Source organism: Aricia agestis, chromosome 4, assembly GCF_905147365.1.
Source record: "Aricia agestis chromosome 4, ilAriAges1.1, whole genome shotgun sequence".
Taxonomy (NCBI): domain Eukaryota; kingdom Metazoa; phylum Arthropoda; class Insecta; order Lepidoptera; family Lycaenidae; genus Aricia; species Aricia agestis.
The window spans coordinates 4566482-4583336 of record NC_056409.1 but is presented as its reverse complement, the minus strand read 5'-3'; the positions used below and the strand labels follow the sequence as shown (position 1 = coordinate 4583336).

Genomic DNA, 16855 nt, shown 5'->3' with positions numbered 1-16855 from the left:
TTAGTAATTACATATTCGTTTTCTGTTTTTCATGTAATTAATTATTTAAACCTAAATATGCATCTAAATCGCTCATCTAATCCAGGTTTTCCAAGAATCGAGGAATCAGCATCAATATTAGTTTTGTTTAATCTTTATAGTAAGAGCGTATCAATGAACAGAATGAGGTTTTTTTAAATAACGTATAGAGTACTGACATCTCTCTCAAAATTGCGTGATGAATCATGTGAATGATTGATGATCGAAGACAAGTTCCAATATGATAACTTCATTTTGACGATCAGACAAGAAAACAAAAAGAGAAAACTAAATAAATCGAAACTTCCAAATACAATTGATTTATCTGTTTATTTTACAGTTAAAATTAAAAATTACGATCAAAATATCCAACAAAAAAATGTAATGTAAACAATCGAACTGTAAATAAATCCTTGTCTAAAATATCTCTAAAAATAACTGCTACTATAATATTATGTTATTAAAAAGGCAACATTGATAAGACACCTAGCCTTATAATGGCAAAAAGATGTAACTCATAATGTTCGAATTTCAACTTCTAGTTTCACATGAAAGTGTTTTAATTCAGTTGTTTCTAATAATTTCACAAGGCATTTATTATTCAAAACTCCAACAAAAATATTATGCCCCGAGGCCAATGTTAAAATCGTTTTCGCACAAGATCTCTCAGCGAGCAGCAGGGGCGCCAATTACGGGCAAATATTATTTATTTTGATTTTATTTAGGGGCGGTCGTGGGACAGCCCTGCCATGAACACCCTACATTAAAAATCTAGCTCTTTTGATTGACGTCTTTTACTTCATTGTTCCCAATTGACTTTTGCACCATTGTTATTATGTTAATATAGGAATTAGAACGTTTACTTTCAGGAAGAACTTTGGCAAATTAGGAGTAACAGGCATTACAGATTTTCGTATTCCAATGTCGCTTGGATATTTGTATTATTTTAATCTTCCCTCTTTCTTTTTGAAGACAGTTCACAATCCTTACATCTCAAACTTGTAATGGATTGACGAAGGATAAATATGTAATTATTGTTTAGGATTAAGAAAAAATACAATTTGTGTATTTTTTACTTTTTAGATTAAGGGCTATTGCCATGTCCGACTAAAACAACTGTCGCTAATACAAATTGAAGTAGCATTAAAACTAATATGGATTACGGGATTTATATTTCAATATACACTTGAGGCCCTCCCGAGCCGAACCGATAAAATCGCAATCAGCGGCACCCTACGACACCCGACGTCGCTCCCGCCGCGCACTTCATTCAAACAAAAACAATGCGTGTATGGACGTGTATGGGAATGCAAACGAAAGTTTTTGTATTGATTAAGTCATTCAAATATTAATTCGGCTTTGTTCGAGCATTGTCCGCATCCTCGGGAGGTAGTGGGAATTCCGTCAATTTACGCGTGGCCCTGACGTCTTGGACATTTCTTCGACAATGCCTTTGTGATTCGTTTATTCGATTGTTATGGGTGCCCTTTGATAGTGTGTTAAATTACAATATTCCCATAATGGTTTTGACTTCATTTAATAATATTAGGCCCTAAGTGTGTATAACACTATTGTTTCCATTAAATTTGACATGGTCTCATGGATTTTCTTTAGCTTCATTTACTTGTTAACCTTTATGTAATTCGAATCCATTTCGAAGAAATGTGCCGCGAAAATCGCTATCGCCAGGTTATCATCCCTTGCATTAACATCTTTTGTCTTAGCAACATCGTACTTCAGGTCAGGTGCATCTTTATTCTACTTTACGTGAGGCATCATAAAATTAATGGGTCCTTTACAGGTAATTTTTACATGCAGAAAGCCAATCATGTGCCACAATTCTTCGCCTACCTTTATATCATTTTTATGATCACGTCAGTCCACTGCGTTACCTAAATTTCATAGTGCAATCTCTACCAACCTGCCAAGTATCTTGGAGACGCAGCCGTTGGAGACCTGCAAGATGCGGCTGATGTCGCAGGGCCGCGCGCCGGAGTGGGCCAGCTCCACGATCTTCTGGCGCGTGGAGTCCGGCAGCGGTCGGCCGTTGACGTACACCCCGCCGAGCTGGTTTATGCCGCTGTGGCCGGCGGACGAGCAACCGAACAGCGCGCCGCCGCCCATCGCCGCGCTGTGCATCAGCTCGTCTGGAAATCGTGACGTCGTTAGAGTTCTAATTTTTAAATTAAGTTTTTTAGTGTTTGACACATAAGAGCAAAAGACCGTGGTACCATGACTCATGAGGTAGTAAACTTTTATCGTACTATACAAGGGGATTACCTACAGCTTCAAGACGTATAATAATATTTTATTTCCTTTTGAAAACTAAAAACTCAAGTGCCTATATCGAACCTTCATAATTTTTTACATACTTAATATCCCAACTTGGATAGATCTCAATCGCAAAATCTTACAATATCTTATCGGTTACTCTAAAAAATGTTTACAAAAAGGGTTTTGTGGATTTCGTAAACCACAATAACTTTAAGTGCTCGCAGATGAAGGTTTTAAGATTCAATAGAATAAAAAACCTTTCTTTTGCAATTTTTTGTGAATGGATTAACTTTTTTCTAATCGCTAAAATCTCTTAAAGAAAAAAATGTAATTTAAAATCTGTTGTAGGTGAAGATAAATCTGTTGCTTGAGCTATGTTGAGGTTAGAAGACTTAACTGCAAGCAGAATGGAAATCGATTTTTGATTGGAAAATTTTTTCAAAGCTGCTCAAAATGAAGCATTCAATTAATTCTTTTGAGAGATACTACTAAATTTTGGATGGCTGTTAAACTTTTTTTTGGTTTTATCGTAACTAACACATACCTTCAGCTCGACAAGGCTTTAAATGAACTTAGCGAGAAAAGGAACGCTAACGCTAACGCTTTTATCATACAAAAACGTCATTTTTGACAGTTCTCCTTTACCAGCAGCGCCCCGTCCACGTTCATTTAAAGCCTTGGAGCACTTTACATAATACATAGCTTAGTTACAACAGATAACAAACTGATTTACAGATGGCGAGCGCGTTTTCGCGCCAATACTCCTCAATGGAATTAGCTCCGATGGCCGACAGACAATTCCTTTTTTAGCACACCCCTTATAAACGCCTCGCGGTAAAAAGTGAACAATTGAATGCAATTGTGGGCGAATTTAGGGCAGGCTTGATTGGGGGTACGCCTTTATAACGCGTGCACGGAATATTAATTGTATTTAATAACTATCGCTGAACACATGGTATTCCAAATGTTTGAAAAGAAAAACGAAAATCTAAATTGGTTAGCAGTTTTATCATTTGTTTTATTTTGCGACTTTTCACTGTCCTTGTAGCAACTTCGTACGACACAATAAATTTTAGTTATGTATGATTTGTTTAATTTTAAATCTGCACTTAATCTGCGGCTTTACGTATTATGATTTATGAATATTGTTACTTATCAACGTCTATCTGTTTTTTTTTAATTTCCCGACTTACTCCTGTTTTCGTAGCAACTTTGTCGGACCTAATCTTGACAAAAAAAAACGTTGTAATTGAAAAAAAACAGGCACTTACGAAACATTTTTATACAATTCGGTTGATATTAAATCTATAGCCACCCAAGTCTTAATAATGGTGTCGTTTACGACTTACGAGAATTGTTACAAATTGACATATTAATATTATCACATTCTAGACTATGTAACCTACTACTTCTTTCTTCGTACTTCTTACTTCGTAGTAGGTACCTTATAGGTGCAAAAAAAATCCAGGCACTTACGAGCTATATACGATTCGGTTGATATAAAATCTGCAGTAACCCGAGCCTTAATAATGGCGTTGATTACGTCGTCGTAATTAATTATGCCGAACGCCACTTACTCGCGTTTTCTCGGCGAGCGCGCCAACAACACCTCCGGCACTAACAAGCGCCTGTTAAAGAACAATGGACAATCGCCCGCACCCTGTATATATGCTGAGTTGAAGCGATTAGCGGGTACATAAAACTGGGGTGGCTATGTACCTACTATAATTTTAATTAATTATTTAACGGTAATTTCAGCCGTACCTACTTATTATTATCCAATGAATTATGAAGTATGATAATTTAGGCGACTGAAAAAACTTTGAAACTTTTACAAACTTCGAAACACTATCATTTCGGTTAAACAAACAGTCTATCTTTCTAGTCATTTTAAACCTACATATTTTCTTTTATTCGTCTAAATGCCCATATATATATCATAGCTTGTCGTAAAACGCTTCCGCCTATGCGCCCGCTGCCGCCTCTCCCCCGCGCCGCGACCAACTGTCGTGTGAGGGAGTGTTTTAATTTCAGAGGTGCAATTTATTCGAGCGATTTATTTTTAATCCCCGTTTTTATGGGCGCGACTCTATAAATTTATGTGTACTTGTAGTTTTTTTACATTACACCCACAATATAGGTTTAATGTTGTAAAAACTATTATGTAACATATTTACTGGCTTTTATTTAGCTTAAAGCAATGTGCTATCTGGAGTATTTATGTACTTTACTTCTGTTTTCAACGTGTTGCTAAAACACTGCTCCGATCCATTTTTAGAAAAGGCATGCACCGAAATTCCATCTGGGAAATCCTTATCTGAGTATTGTCATTCGAAAGTTTTTGAAGAACGTTTCCGATAAATGAGAACTAAAGTATTTTTCTAACTTCACGTTTTACGATCGTCTAACGACGCTGATGCGGAAAAGTCTCCCTTCTCTCTTTAAACTTCAAATCAAATAAGCAAAGACATAACAAATGAGCAATCTTTTTAGTATCACATAATGACAGACCAATCATATTTTTTTAACGGACACTTCTTTTAAAAAAAAAGGATGCGTTCACATCACGCGTCCCATGTACATAACGCTAAACATTAATCAAACGTTTAACCAAGTTTTAAGTTATGTAGTAAATAGGGGTAGTCACCCTGCGCATGACAGCCGCACCTGGCCAGCCGACCCCTTAAGTACCCCTCTTATTATTATTTTGTATCTGTTTTTGAATCGCTTAAATCTATGGGGTACGTTTAATTGTGTCAACGCCATTTTGGATTCACAAAATCCTGTTTGCATGATCTGCGCCTGTTTAATTTTATATTTAGAGAATTTGATTTTTGTATTTAAATATAAAATTCAATGTAAATGTTATAAAAATATTGTGTAAGAATAATTAAAATTATTTGTAGCAGTAAAATAATATAGAAATACACAGAAAAATAGGAATAACTAATTGCTTGATAAAACGTGCAAAAAACGACATGTCTTTGTAAGTATTTGATATGGGTAAGTAATATGTCTTACAAGTTACAGGGCTTTTTATTTTTCTTTTTGCTTTCATTTCTCTAGTCGTAAGTTACTCTATTATGTTTTTTGCACTAATAATAAAACGTAACATTTTATCGTGTGACAGTCCTTGACAGTCGAGTGTTTTGCCGTGCAATAATTTATGGCAAATATCTCTGCAACCACGCCCCTTTGACAGTAGAAATAAAAAAAACCATTCAGATACAAAACGTTTATTGCAACAGTGTTCCTTTTTCAAATCATCAATGAGTCTCTATGAATTTAAATTTGGAACGGTTTGAATATTCAATTCTTTTTGTCTGTAAAAGCCTTCACAGCTTAAAATATTATCTACTAGTATAACTCTAAAATTTAGATTTTGAAAATATAACAATACCTGGTAATTCAGACTGCAACGCGACGCGTAAATGCATTTCTAAATTTGTATGGATTTGACAGATTCGCACGACGTCTCACGCAATTTGAATCTGTCAATTATTGAGTAAGTACAAATTTAGAAATGCATCTACGCGTCGTGTTGCGGTCTGAATTGACCCTAAATTGGACTTTAAAATATTGTCTACTACACAACATACAAAATATACATAAGCTCTCAGCTTTATTGTCATATTTTACACTTAGCTCTATATTAATTCCTTGTCAGCATTTAATCAGGGCGAGCAAAGTCAGGGCGAGCAAAGCGAGCCCTAGTATATCCCACAACCTGAACATTTTGTGGTCCACTTTACGGAAAACTATCACGCCTATTGATTTTTGCTTTAACATAGTAATTTTTATTTATATGTAGATGTGTTATCATCGGTCAATCAAGGTTTGGTTACTATTAAAATATGAAAAAAAACTGCCTTGAAGATTATTACTTACCACGCAGAAAAACGACGCGAGCCCTCACAAAGCTCGGCTTTTAGCTAGTAGTTTATAAAAACAAAAAGAAGCACACAGAACACATTGATAATTACTAGATATTTTATTTATTATTAAACAGAGTAAATGATTGCTATCATTAAATAGATATGATCAAAGTTGCAGATACCCTAAAATAATTATTATCTTTACTGCTATTTCAGCAGCAGTTTCTCTTTTCTTTTAAAGTAAGTTATACTACACCAAGGACCTAACTCAAAATCACCTTACTCATGCAAAACAGACTGACTATTTTAGCTAACAGCTTATAAATAAATAGATGGAGATTAAATCCATGATTATTAAATAGTTTATCACCATCCTTATCCAACTGAATATTTTGCTCTATCTGTCTCTATCAATGTAATATCTGTAAATGTCTGTGTAATGTGACGTTTAACGTTTGGCGAGCGTCCTCGCTCCTCAGTCAGCCATAACTAAACGCTTTGCCAAGTTGTGATTTAACGAGTCAAATGTCATGATTTAATAATGAACATTATAATGGATCTATTTTTGGGGCAAGACTGAGATGACCTACACAGCAATATGACGTCCACAACTCCGTGACTCCGTTGCATGAAAATTCGTTTACCGTACATTTTTCCCATTGTCTTCAAAGTATTTTTATACCTTTCATCCATCGGTTCAAGTTTAAGCGTACCTACAGACAGACACACAGACACACTTTCCCAATTTATATTATTATTAATTAGTAAGAATGCAAAAAATTTAGTCATGAAAATGCTGAATTCATGATTTTTATGACTGATTTTTATGGCAACCAAAGTCTTATTCATAAATTTTATACTACATCTTTGTTAATAATAGGTCCTTACAGATTGGCGTTTTGTTGTACATGCCACTGTGATCTCAAATATCTCCTCTTTGGTTAAGAATTCAAAATTCAAATTTATAGGTATATTCATTTATTTGGTACATTTGAGTTTCCAAAACAGTCATTTATTTGTTTTTTTCTTGATCATTTTTTCTTTGGAGTCGTTCATATCGCACAATGGAAAAATTGAAATAATATCGCTTTATTTAGGTACGAATATGAGTTCTACCGTGGCACGAGTGCTGCAGAAACAGCTCGAAGAATTAACAATGTGTATGGCGCTGGTGTCGCAAAAGAAAACACGGTACGGTTTTGGGTCCAACGTTTACGTTCTGGAAATTTCGACCTTCAGAACAAGCCCCGTGGATGATCCAAGACCAAAATGAATAATAAAGAATTAAAGGCTTTTGTGGAAGCGGATCCATCGCAAACCACTTCAGAGTTAGCAGCAGGCTTCGGTGTAAGTGATAAAACTGCTTTTAACATAAAACTTGAAAGGTGGGTACTGGCTACCTCATGAATTGAGTCAAGCAAACCAGAAAACACGCGTCGACTGCTGGAGAGGGATTTTAAATCGAATCATTACTTGTGATGAAAAATGGATCCTTTACGATAATCGAAAGCGTACGTCGCAATGGCTGTCCCCTGGAGAATCAGCCAAATCCTGCCCTAAGCGAAAATTGACTCAGAAAAAATTACTTGTGAGTGTTTGGTGGACTAGTGCCGATGTCGTTCACTACAGCTTTCTAAAATCTGGCCAAACTTACGGCAGATATCTACTGTCAGCAACTGCAAACCATGATGGAAGAACTAGCTGCTAAACAACCAAGGCTGGTCAATCGCTCTAGGCCACTGCTGCTTCAGGACAACGCTAGACCACATACCGCACAACAGACGGCCGCAAAACTGGTGAAGCTGCAATTGGAATCCACCGTACTCCCAGGACCTTGATCCAAATGATTACAATTTTTTCGGAATCTGGATAACTTCCTACAAGGAAAAATTTAATAACTCTGATGTGGCAGTCCAAACTGCATTCAAAGAATTTGTTGACTCTCGTCCCTCCGTTTTTTTTAGTAAAGGGATCAACGAACTACCCTTAATAAAGATGGCAAAAATGCATCGATAACAATGGTACATACTTTGATTAATTAAATATACTTATTATACAAAAAAAACGACTTTATATTCCTCCCATACAAAACGCCAATTTCATATTATGTAAGGACGGACCTAATAATAATATCCAGTTTGTTTATCGCTCCAATAGAAACTCCTGAAACACTAAAGGTGACGCTACAAAGTTATATTGGCAGACGCTAAATATGAACTAGTTTGAGCGTAACCAAACTTCTACTTTAGACGCTGTATAGAATAAAGCCTAGCGTTTCATACCAATTATATTTACAAGGTTATTATATTATTACTTATTACTATACTATTAAATAAAACATAAATCCTTACCATAAAACTTGAAGAGAAAGACTAAGTACTAAAAATATTTATGATGAATCTTAAATAAAACGGAAAAACAGTACAGAAATTTTTGGTTTATATATCGAATTTCAGCATTGCATTGAACTATGGCAAATATAATAAGACAACCAACAAACATGTAAATACATTTTTACCACAACCACAAATAAGAATTCCAAAAAGTAGATCGCAATCCTTGTGCGAGACCAGTAATTAAAAAGTAACGATACTGAAAACTGAAAAGTAAGATTTTTAAATTTAATTAAGGCAATATAAATAGTGTAGTACTTTGCAAAAAAGCTCGCATCCGATACAAGATGCTAAGTCGCTAATTAAACATCCACCGGGAACACTTCATAAAGTCCACAGAGCAGACCGCAGCTGCGGCTCTGCTTGCTGCTCTGTGACGTACGGTCGGCAAAAAAATACTTTAAAGGTGGAAAAAGTAGAGTTGTGGTAGAGTTTAAAGGTGAAACTGCATTTGATATAGCTAAACTGCAGCTGTGACGCGACATATTTTCACGTTCCATAGTACTAGAGTGTCGCGCAGTACTGCTGTGTTCATAGTGGCTCTACTATGCCTGATTCTACTCTGTGACACTGACATACGGTTCACAAAATGAATAAAAAAATCTTCTTACTCTACCAGAAGTGTAGCTTTACTGGTATATTTTTTTTTTGGGCCCAATTTGGGACTGGATTTTTTTTATTATTTTTGCTGACACACATTGGGAGCCCCTGTGTCTTATGCTCCGTATAATTGATACGGCAGATACACAGACTTTACATAGAATGTCCTAAAATGTTAGTCTACAACTCTCTATAAAAAAACAATAATTGTGACATTCGTGCTATACAATAGTGTAAATCACTATTATAAAATGTATTTAAGTTAATGAAGCCAAGTCACTTTTTTGTTCATCAGCTTAACAATATGAAAAACTATCATAATATAAGATACTGATAAGTAATAACAAATTTGAACATAGTCCTTGAAAAATTTAAACAAAATCTGTTCTCTCGTTTTTAGCCTGTAGCTTCTAAACTTCTTAAAAAAGTATGCTCTAAAATTATAAGTCAGTCCCTAATTGAATGACTTTAATACAAGTTGCAGTATAATTTGCGACAAAGAGACGTCTTCGAAGTGACCACAAAGCCGGCGCCGGCAAACTTCGCAGTTGAGAAGTCCAACTTACCGGCTTGTTAGCGAATTGTTTGCCATCAAAATGTGTGATGTCTTCGTTTTTAATTACGCGACTGCGGATGGATGGTTATGATTTATGGACGTTTATTTTTATTATATGCAGCGATATTGGACATGGTTGTAATATCAAATCCCTTTTGGCTTTACTTCTTGCAATGTCCTTAAGATATTACCGAATTAAAACATTGCACCAATAACTTAAAGTAACAAAACCGCTCTTAGAAAAAAAATGTTTTTTTTTTTTTAGTTTGCTCCACATTTGAAGATTGTCATTAATTTGTATTCTCTCGTCATCAGTTCCCATGGTAATGCCTTATTCTTTTTCGAGACAGACCCCCTTTTCCCCCCGTTTTTTCAAAGTGAATAATTTCCCTTACCTTTATGCGGCATCTTCCAGAAGGCCTCGGCCGCCGTGGTGGGTTCCCGCGGCGGCGGCACCAGTCCGCCCACCAGCGTGGCGGCGTGCGCGGGCGCTGGCGCCCCCCGCCCCCACCCCCCGTGCAGCGCCACCCCGATGCCCCCGATCCTAGCCCCGTAATACGCCCCCGCACTAGCCCACCGGCGTCTTTACAGAAACCTCTTTGCTAATCTAGCTACGCCCCTGCACTAGCTCACAATCGATTTTACGGAAACCCCTAAGCAGGTCTAGCAACGCCCCTGCACACTGCACTTTCCCAACTGATTCTACAAATAGAAATCGCAAATTAACTTCGTTATCGCGATTCAAAATCGATGTTTCCCTTTCCCCGAGAGCATTTCTTTTCCGCTTTGACCTGCAAAGAAAAAGTTCAACGTAAGAAATTTATTGACCTCGAAGCGGCATTAGACAATCGCATCATCAATTACAATCAAGCGTACGCGCAAAGCAGTGTGTCTGGCCTTTTCCCTCGCGGCGGCTTTTACGTATGTCCGAGCGAGAGGGCCGACACTAATTGGTGGATGATGATGCTAAATTGTGTTAGTAGGAGAACGCCATCTATTGTTGCATAGTACAAATAGTTGCGGCTCTCGTGAGCCGATAATGATCGATGGGTCCGGTAATGAAGTGAGATGAGCTAGATAGCGGCACCGCCGCGCCACCCATCACGTGCAGCCGAACGGTAGTCGCCGCGTCTGTCAGTCTGTCCGACTATTTTTTATTGTTTGACAGAGATGTTGCGTACGCGGTGCTCGGTGGGAACCTCTTTTTGTTTCTGTACTCCACGTATCAAGCCGAGTTTTAATTTTAAAATGTTAAATACACATTCTTATGCAAATTGGATCTAAATACAATAAAATTATCAGTCATCAAGACGCCCGTCTCATATCTGGCGTCATGTAGAGTGTTTCAAAAAGTTCTTATATTGCATTATGTCAAGTTGAGGTGTGCTTAACTTAGGGTGGGTTGCACCAACTTACTTTAACTATACTTAACTGTAACTTTAACTATAACTTTAACTACAATGCAAAATGTCAAATCTTCGGTTAAAGTCAATAACGGACGCCATATTTAACGATAACCTTGAGCTCGACAAGGCTTTAAATGAACGTGGCGAACAATGGAACTAACTCTGTCATCATACAAAAACGCAATTTTTGACAGTTCTCCTTTACCTGCAGCGCCCCCGCCCTCGTTCATTAAAAAGCCTTGTCCGACCAGCTATCATCTGTCAAATTCTGTGGTCAAAGTTAAGGTTAAAGTTAAAGTTAGCCTTAACTATAAACAAAACTTTGACCATAACTGTAACTATAACCACGCCTCTGGTGCAACCCACCCTTATTATTATTTTATGAGCAATAATAAAATTAGGAGAGTAAAATTAACGATACAATAAACATTATAAGTACCTACAAGGTTTCACTAATTATTATTATAGTCTATATTTCTGAATACAAAAGCTTGCGAATCTCAAAGCTTTACATTAAATATCAAAATTCGTTTAAAAATTTGTAAAGCTAATCTCTCTAGCAGTCGCATTACGAAGTGTCCTAGTAGTATCTTTGCTGCGCGAAGTGGAGCATCCAGTTTTGTATATAACTAAATAGTAGTTGTAGACAAAATAACTTTCCATATTAGAGGAAATATCAAAGGACAATGTCGTATAACTCGTATATAAGTAAATCGAAATCGCATTACAGGTGGCACTCGAGCCGGGACACGTATTTGATCTTTTCAAGTCCCAATCGAACGACTTTGATATTCCCCTCTGGATGAGGCACAATGCCCAAGTCTAAGGGTCGCCTAAATTGAAGACTCACTTTGAATCTAGTCAAAGCGGAGTGGAACATGAAAAGTCGGCGTATCGACGTGCGGCGGTCGCCGGAGCGGAATGCTAACGATTTCTAGTTTATAGTTATAGTACTGGTATGTTGGGTTAAATATTTTTAAAAGTGTGTATTTTGCTCCATTTTCGAACATAACGTTATGATTCAGGTTTAAATAAGTTTAATATAATAATGAACTCTTTACGTAAATACTCTCTACAGTAAAAGTACGTAGGTACTAAGTACGTAACATTATCTCAAATTTTAATGCATTTTTTCTAAGATAAAAATGTTAAACTCGATCAAATTGATGTAGCATAATATAAATAGATGGAAGTGTTTATTTTATTGCCGGCTAGCGCGTGAAGTTCATATTGATAGCGTTATATCAGTCCATATACTATTTTTTTACATATTTTAGACGAAAATTAAGTTAAAATTTAGCAATTATTATCATCTATATTTCGACGTTAGTAGTTACACAAATTACATATTTTGTAACCGTCTTCAGAATAGAATCGAATAGAATTTATTTATTTCCAAGAAATTTGTTACAAGGTGGTATAAATTGTTTTTGTGGTACAAAATTTCTGCCTCTCAGGCGTGGAAATATTGTCAGTTTCACAAATTTAAAATCGTCATCATAAATATAATAGATTAATCCAATTCTAAAAAGGAGTTTATAATAATTTCTTCTTTGTTTTTTTTTTTAAGTGAAAGTAACCAACCAAGTTCACGATATGAATCATGGTTCAGGTTTACGCTCTATGAAAGGATGTAAAAAAGTTGTTTAATGGCTGCTTGCACTATTATGGTTTAACTTTAAGCATGCGTGGGATAGCAGATTGACCACAGATTCGCGTTTCCTGTGTTTATGAGCGTTCTGCACGTCTAAAATGACAATATTGAAAAAAATCCTACAAGGCTTTGGAAGAAATTCAACCACAGTATTCTATAGTTCTTTATACTTCTAAAATGGCAACTTGAAAAAAACGCACAAAGTTTTACAAGAAATTTTCTCCACAGTAACTTCTAAGTTCTACCGTTTCACACAGTTGAAAATTTTAACAATATTTCACACACAAGCATTCCATTGAAAAATATCAAAATTAACATTCATGTGACAAAATATCGTTTACAACATCCCTGTTTTTTTACAAATTACAATAATTCGATCATCTAAAATATATCGACGTAAAAACAATCGCAGATTTTTGGGGTTGAATTGATATTTTGTTTGCGTTTAGTTTAAATTTGATTTGAACAGAGTTTAGGGCATGTATGACGTGTGTGAGTGATGTATGTATGTCTGCCCAGTACTCGAGAACGATGTTATCTGCCGCTATCGCATTTCGAAACACCGAAACTTGTTTCTGATTAACATAATTAGCTCACCATAGACATATAATTTGTGAGAAGTGATTTATATGATTGATAATGTTACCAGTTACTACTAAATCTGTTATTGTATACCTCGATTGATTTAATTTGATCTAAATGTAAGAAAAGCTAAAATGTAAAAAAGTATCCATACCATACTAATGTTATAAATAAGAAAGTCTGTCTGTCTACCTGTAACCTCTGAAACGATTTTGCTGAAATTTGGTATAAAGATACTTTGAGTCCCGGAAAAGGCAATGAATGCCTTTATCCCGAAAAAATGTACAAAATATTTAAACACAAAAAAATTTTTTAGTGTTTAAATATTTTGTAGTAAATTTTTGTGCAGGAACCTAGGTAATTACTATTTTAAGCTGAAAAATAACTCAAACATGTTAAATATTTTCGTACGAGAAAATGATATTGGTATTACGTATGTATGAGAATTTCGATGGCACCCGGCCTCTTAAGGTTCCCGACTCCCGTGCAAAAAATGAATTTGAATGAGGCGCAACAAAGTGGTGGGCATCTACTAAATACTAAAGGTATACTTACAATTCCGTGCATCGCGATTTGTACCTGACTATATAATGCTATCAATTTAAATGTTACAGGTTAGAGCAATAAATAACTAAAATAATAGCACTAATATTACATAAACTGAATTAAAATAAAGGTGGAATTAACTAAACGATTATTGCTGTGCAAAATTGGATAATATGAGATGTTAATTCTACAAACAACAAGAGAAATCGTGTAATTTATTTTAACGTTCGGTAAAACTATAATTTTAATACCTTTATTTGGTTGACCGGAGATGGTTAAGAATTAAAGATCCACCAATATGCAGGCTTATTATGACTTGACAATGATCTTTCTCTACATAATTAAAGATAAAATGACAGATTGACAGATTCATAAAGTAATCTTTATTTTTTCCCTTTAACATTATTTCACGCCTTGATTAGACAAATTTAAATTGATCAATATATTGGCTAGTAATGTTTTACAGTTTATATTGTGTTCGGAGTTCGGACGCGTCACTTGGAATAGGTAAAAATACCGTCTGAATTGTAAAAGCCTTATAATAGTCATATTATTATTAAATTCATGGATCTTCATACAAAGAGCATTTCTAGTCTGTTAATTAAAGCGAGTGTTACATCAGCTGATAAATATTCATATTTCGTGTAACACCATACCACCATAGATATTAAGGTTAGCGTAATTAAAATATTCAATGAATTGTACTTGTTAAACCGAAATTACGCCTATGTTACGTAGCACAATATTTCCAAAAAGGAGAAGGTTATATTTATTTTGGTTATAAATATTAAGTTGTTGATTTATTGTAAGTTGCCATCACTTATTAAAATTAGTTGAGATTATTGCAAATATATCAAAAAGGTACTTAAAACATGAATGAAATACCATTTTAAACTGAAACTGAACTGAAAAATATATCGATCGTAGAGTTATGAACACGAATAATATAGAAATCGAAGCCGGAAAGACGTTTTACATTTAAAATTGTGTCGATTTGTGTATTCCTGTTAATTCTTCAAGTGCTGACTATTAACTATTTACCAAAAAGTACAGCGTCGGTGCGCTTGCCACAACCTCATGTGTATTTAGTCAAGTTTTCAGGGGAGACAATAAACTATTTTATTTAATGATTGATGGACTTATCAATAAATTAAAAATACAGTATGGTAGCAAAAATATTATGTATGAACGGAGACTTTTTCGATCCGAAACCACCAAAACGACACCACCGCGCCGGTACGGTGTTGTCATATGGAATCTCTAGTCCATATGACACCACCGACTATTAGTGATGTTACACAGTTGCTTAGTTGTTGATATGAAAACTACAACTTTAAGTAGTAAGGTTTATATTATCTGTCACTCAAATAGTCACCTTGACATAACTAGGGTGGTGTCATATGGACTAGACTCTAGAGATTCCATATGAACCCTAGAGATTCCATATGACACCACCGGTGGTGTCGTTTTGGTGGTGGCAAGTGGAAGAAACGGACTTTTTAATTTATTGATAAGCCCATCAATCAATAAATAAAATAGTTTATTGTCTACCCCTGAAAACTTGACTAAATACACATACGGTGTACCGACGACATATACGCATATATTTAAAAAAAGGTCGGAAAGTCACAAACTAGCAAACTCTACTAAAATGAGATGTAGGTAAAATGAGGGTAAACGTGTATGTGCGAACTCTACATTAACCGATTCAGTGCGGATGACACGGGAGCCGTGTCGTACATGTTTTTAACGTGTGGCGTATGACACGTGAGCCGTGTCATTTAGAAAGCGATTGTATCTCTCTCAAATTATACTTTAGAAGGTTCTACTCCGAACAAAACCGTCTTGATTTTCTATGTAAAATAACCCTTTTATAGGCTTCATTTCTGAATATTCTGTGAATTGAAAAAAGTAGGGGCTGTCTTCTTTTTTAGCCTGGCCATACGCCCGCCAGACCCCCGCCGGAACGCACTCTGTTCATACATTTTGTTGTGGACACCGCATACTATCAGAATTCTGACGTGCCAAAATGTATTTTTCCGGTCAGAAATTCGGATAATGTGCGGCCGGGCTTTTTAGTAGTAAACTTTTAAGAAAATAAATCATTTTTCTAACTTTGAAACCTACAAAAGGCTTGCAACATCTGACCAAAAAAATCGCATACCTGTCATTTTCAGGTTAAAACTTAGTAAAACTACTCGAAATCAACTCAAAACAGCGTAGTTTTCCGTTAACATCAATGGTTTGGGTTTAATTAAATAAATTAAGTTAATAAACACGTAAAAATCAAGAAAAACGATAAACCTTTTTGAACGTGGCGGGTGACACGGTAGCCGTGACATCTACTTCTATGGCGTATGACACGGCTCACGTGTCACGAGAAAATTGTATGCCGCCACGACTGAAAGTCTTAAAAAAGGTGTGCCGTATTGAATCAGTTAAGATTATAAGACGACCAGCGACGTAAAATATCGTATCTGTCTCGAAGTGGGTCCTAAATATTAATTATTAGTACTACTAATATAGAATGAAAAATCACGAATATGCAAACTCTACGAATGGTACATAAAATAACGTACATCTACATTTTTACAACGCACTATCGGCACAGTAAAATGACGTATCTAAATCGAAGTGGGATAGACTAGCTCGTAAGCCCTCAATCCATTCAGTAATTAGTGCTGATTTAAGTAATACTTCCAAATACTATATAATCACAAAACGCAAACTCACAAACTCGTAAACTCTACGAATCTAAGTGCGTTAAATGTCGTATCTGCAAACTCTACATTTAGACTGTCGTGCGACAAAATGACGTATCTGCAGCGAACTCTACATTCAGACGTGCGACAAAATGGCGTATCTGAATCGAAGTGGGACAGACTAGCTCGTGTCTGGATCCGCCTCATTAGCTCGCACTTTGATTCCGCAGGTGCCGCTAATGCTCATCT

At 35.8% G+C, this 16855-nt stretch overlaps 1 protein-coding gene across 3 annotated transcripts in view; it reads right to left on the bottom strand.

Moving 5' to 3' along the window:
- Nucleotides 1-10175, bottom strand: part of LOC121726312 (paired box protein Pax-6) — a 41133-nt gene extending 30958 nt beyond the window's left edge. For all 3 annotated transcript variants that reach the window (XM_042113620.1, XM_042113621.1, XM_042113622.1), the window contains exons 1-2: nucleotides 10112-10175; nucleotides 1940-2165 (exon numbers count right to left, since the gene is read on the bottom strand). In XM_042113620.1, coding sequence (XP_041969554.1) covers nucleotides 1940-2165; nucleotides 10112-10124 — 239 coding nt within the window. In that variant the 5' untranslated portion in view covers nucleotides 10125-10175. The remainder of the gene's footprint in view (nucleotides 1-1939; nucleotides 2166-10111) is intronic.
- Between the last annotated feature and the right edge of the window lie 6680 nt (nucleotides 10176-16855).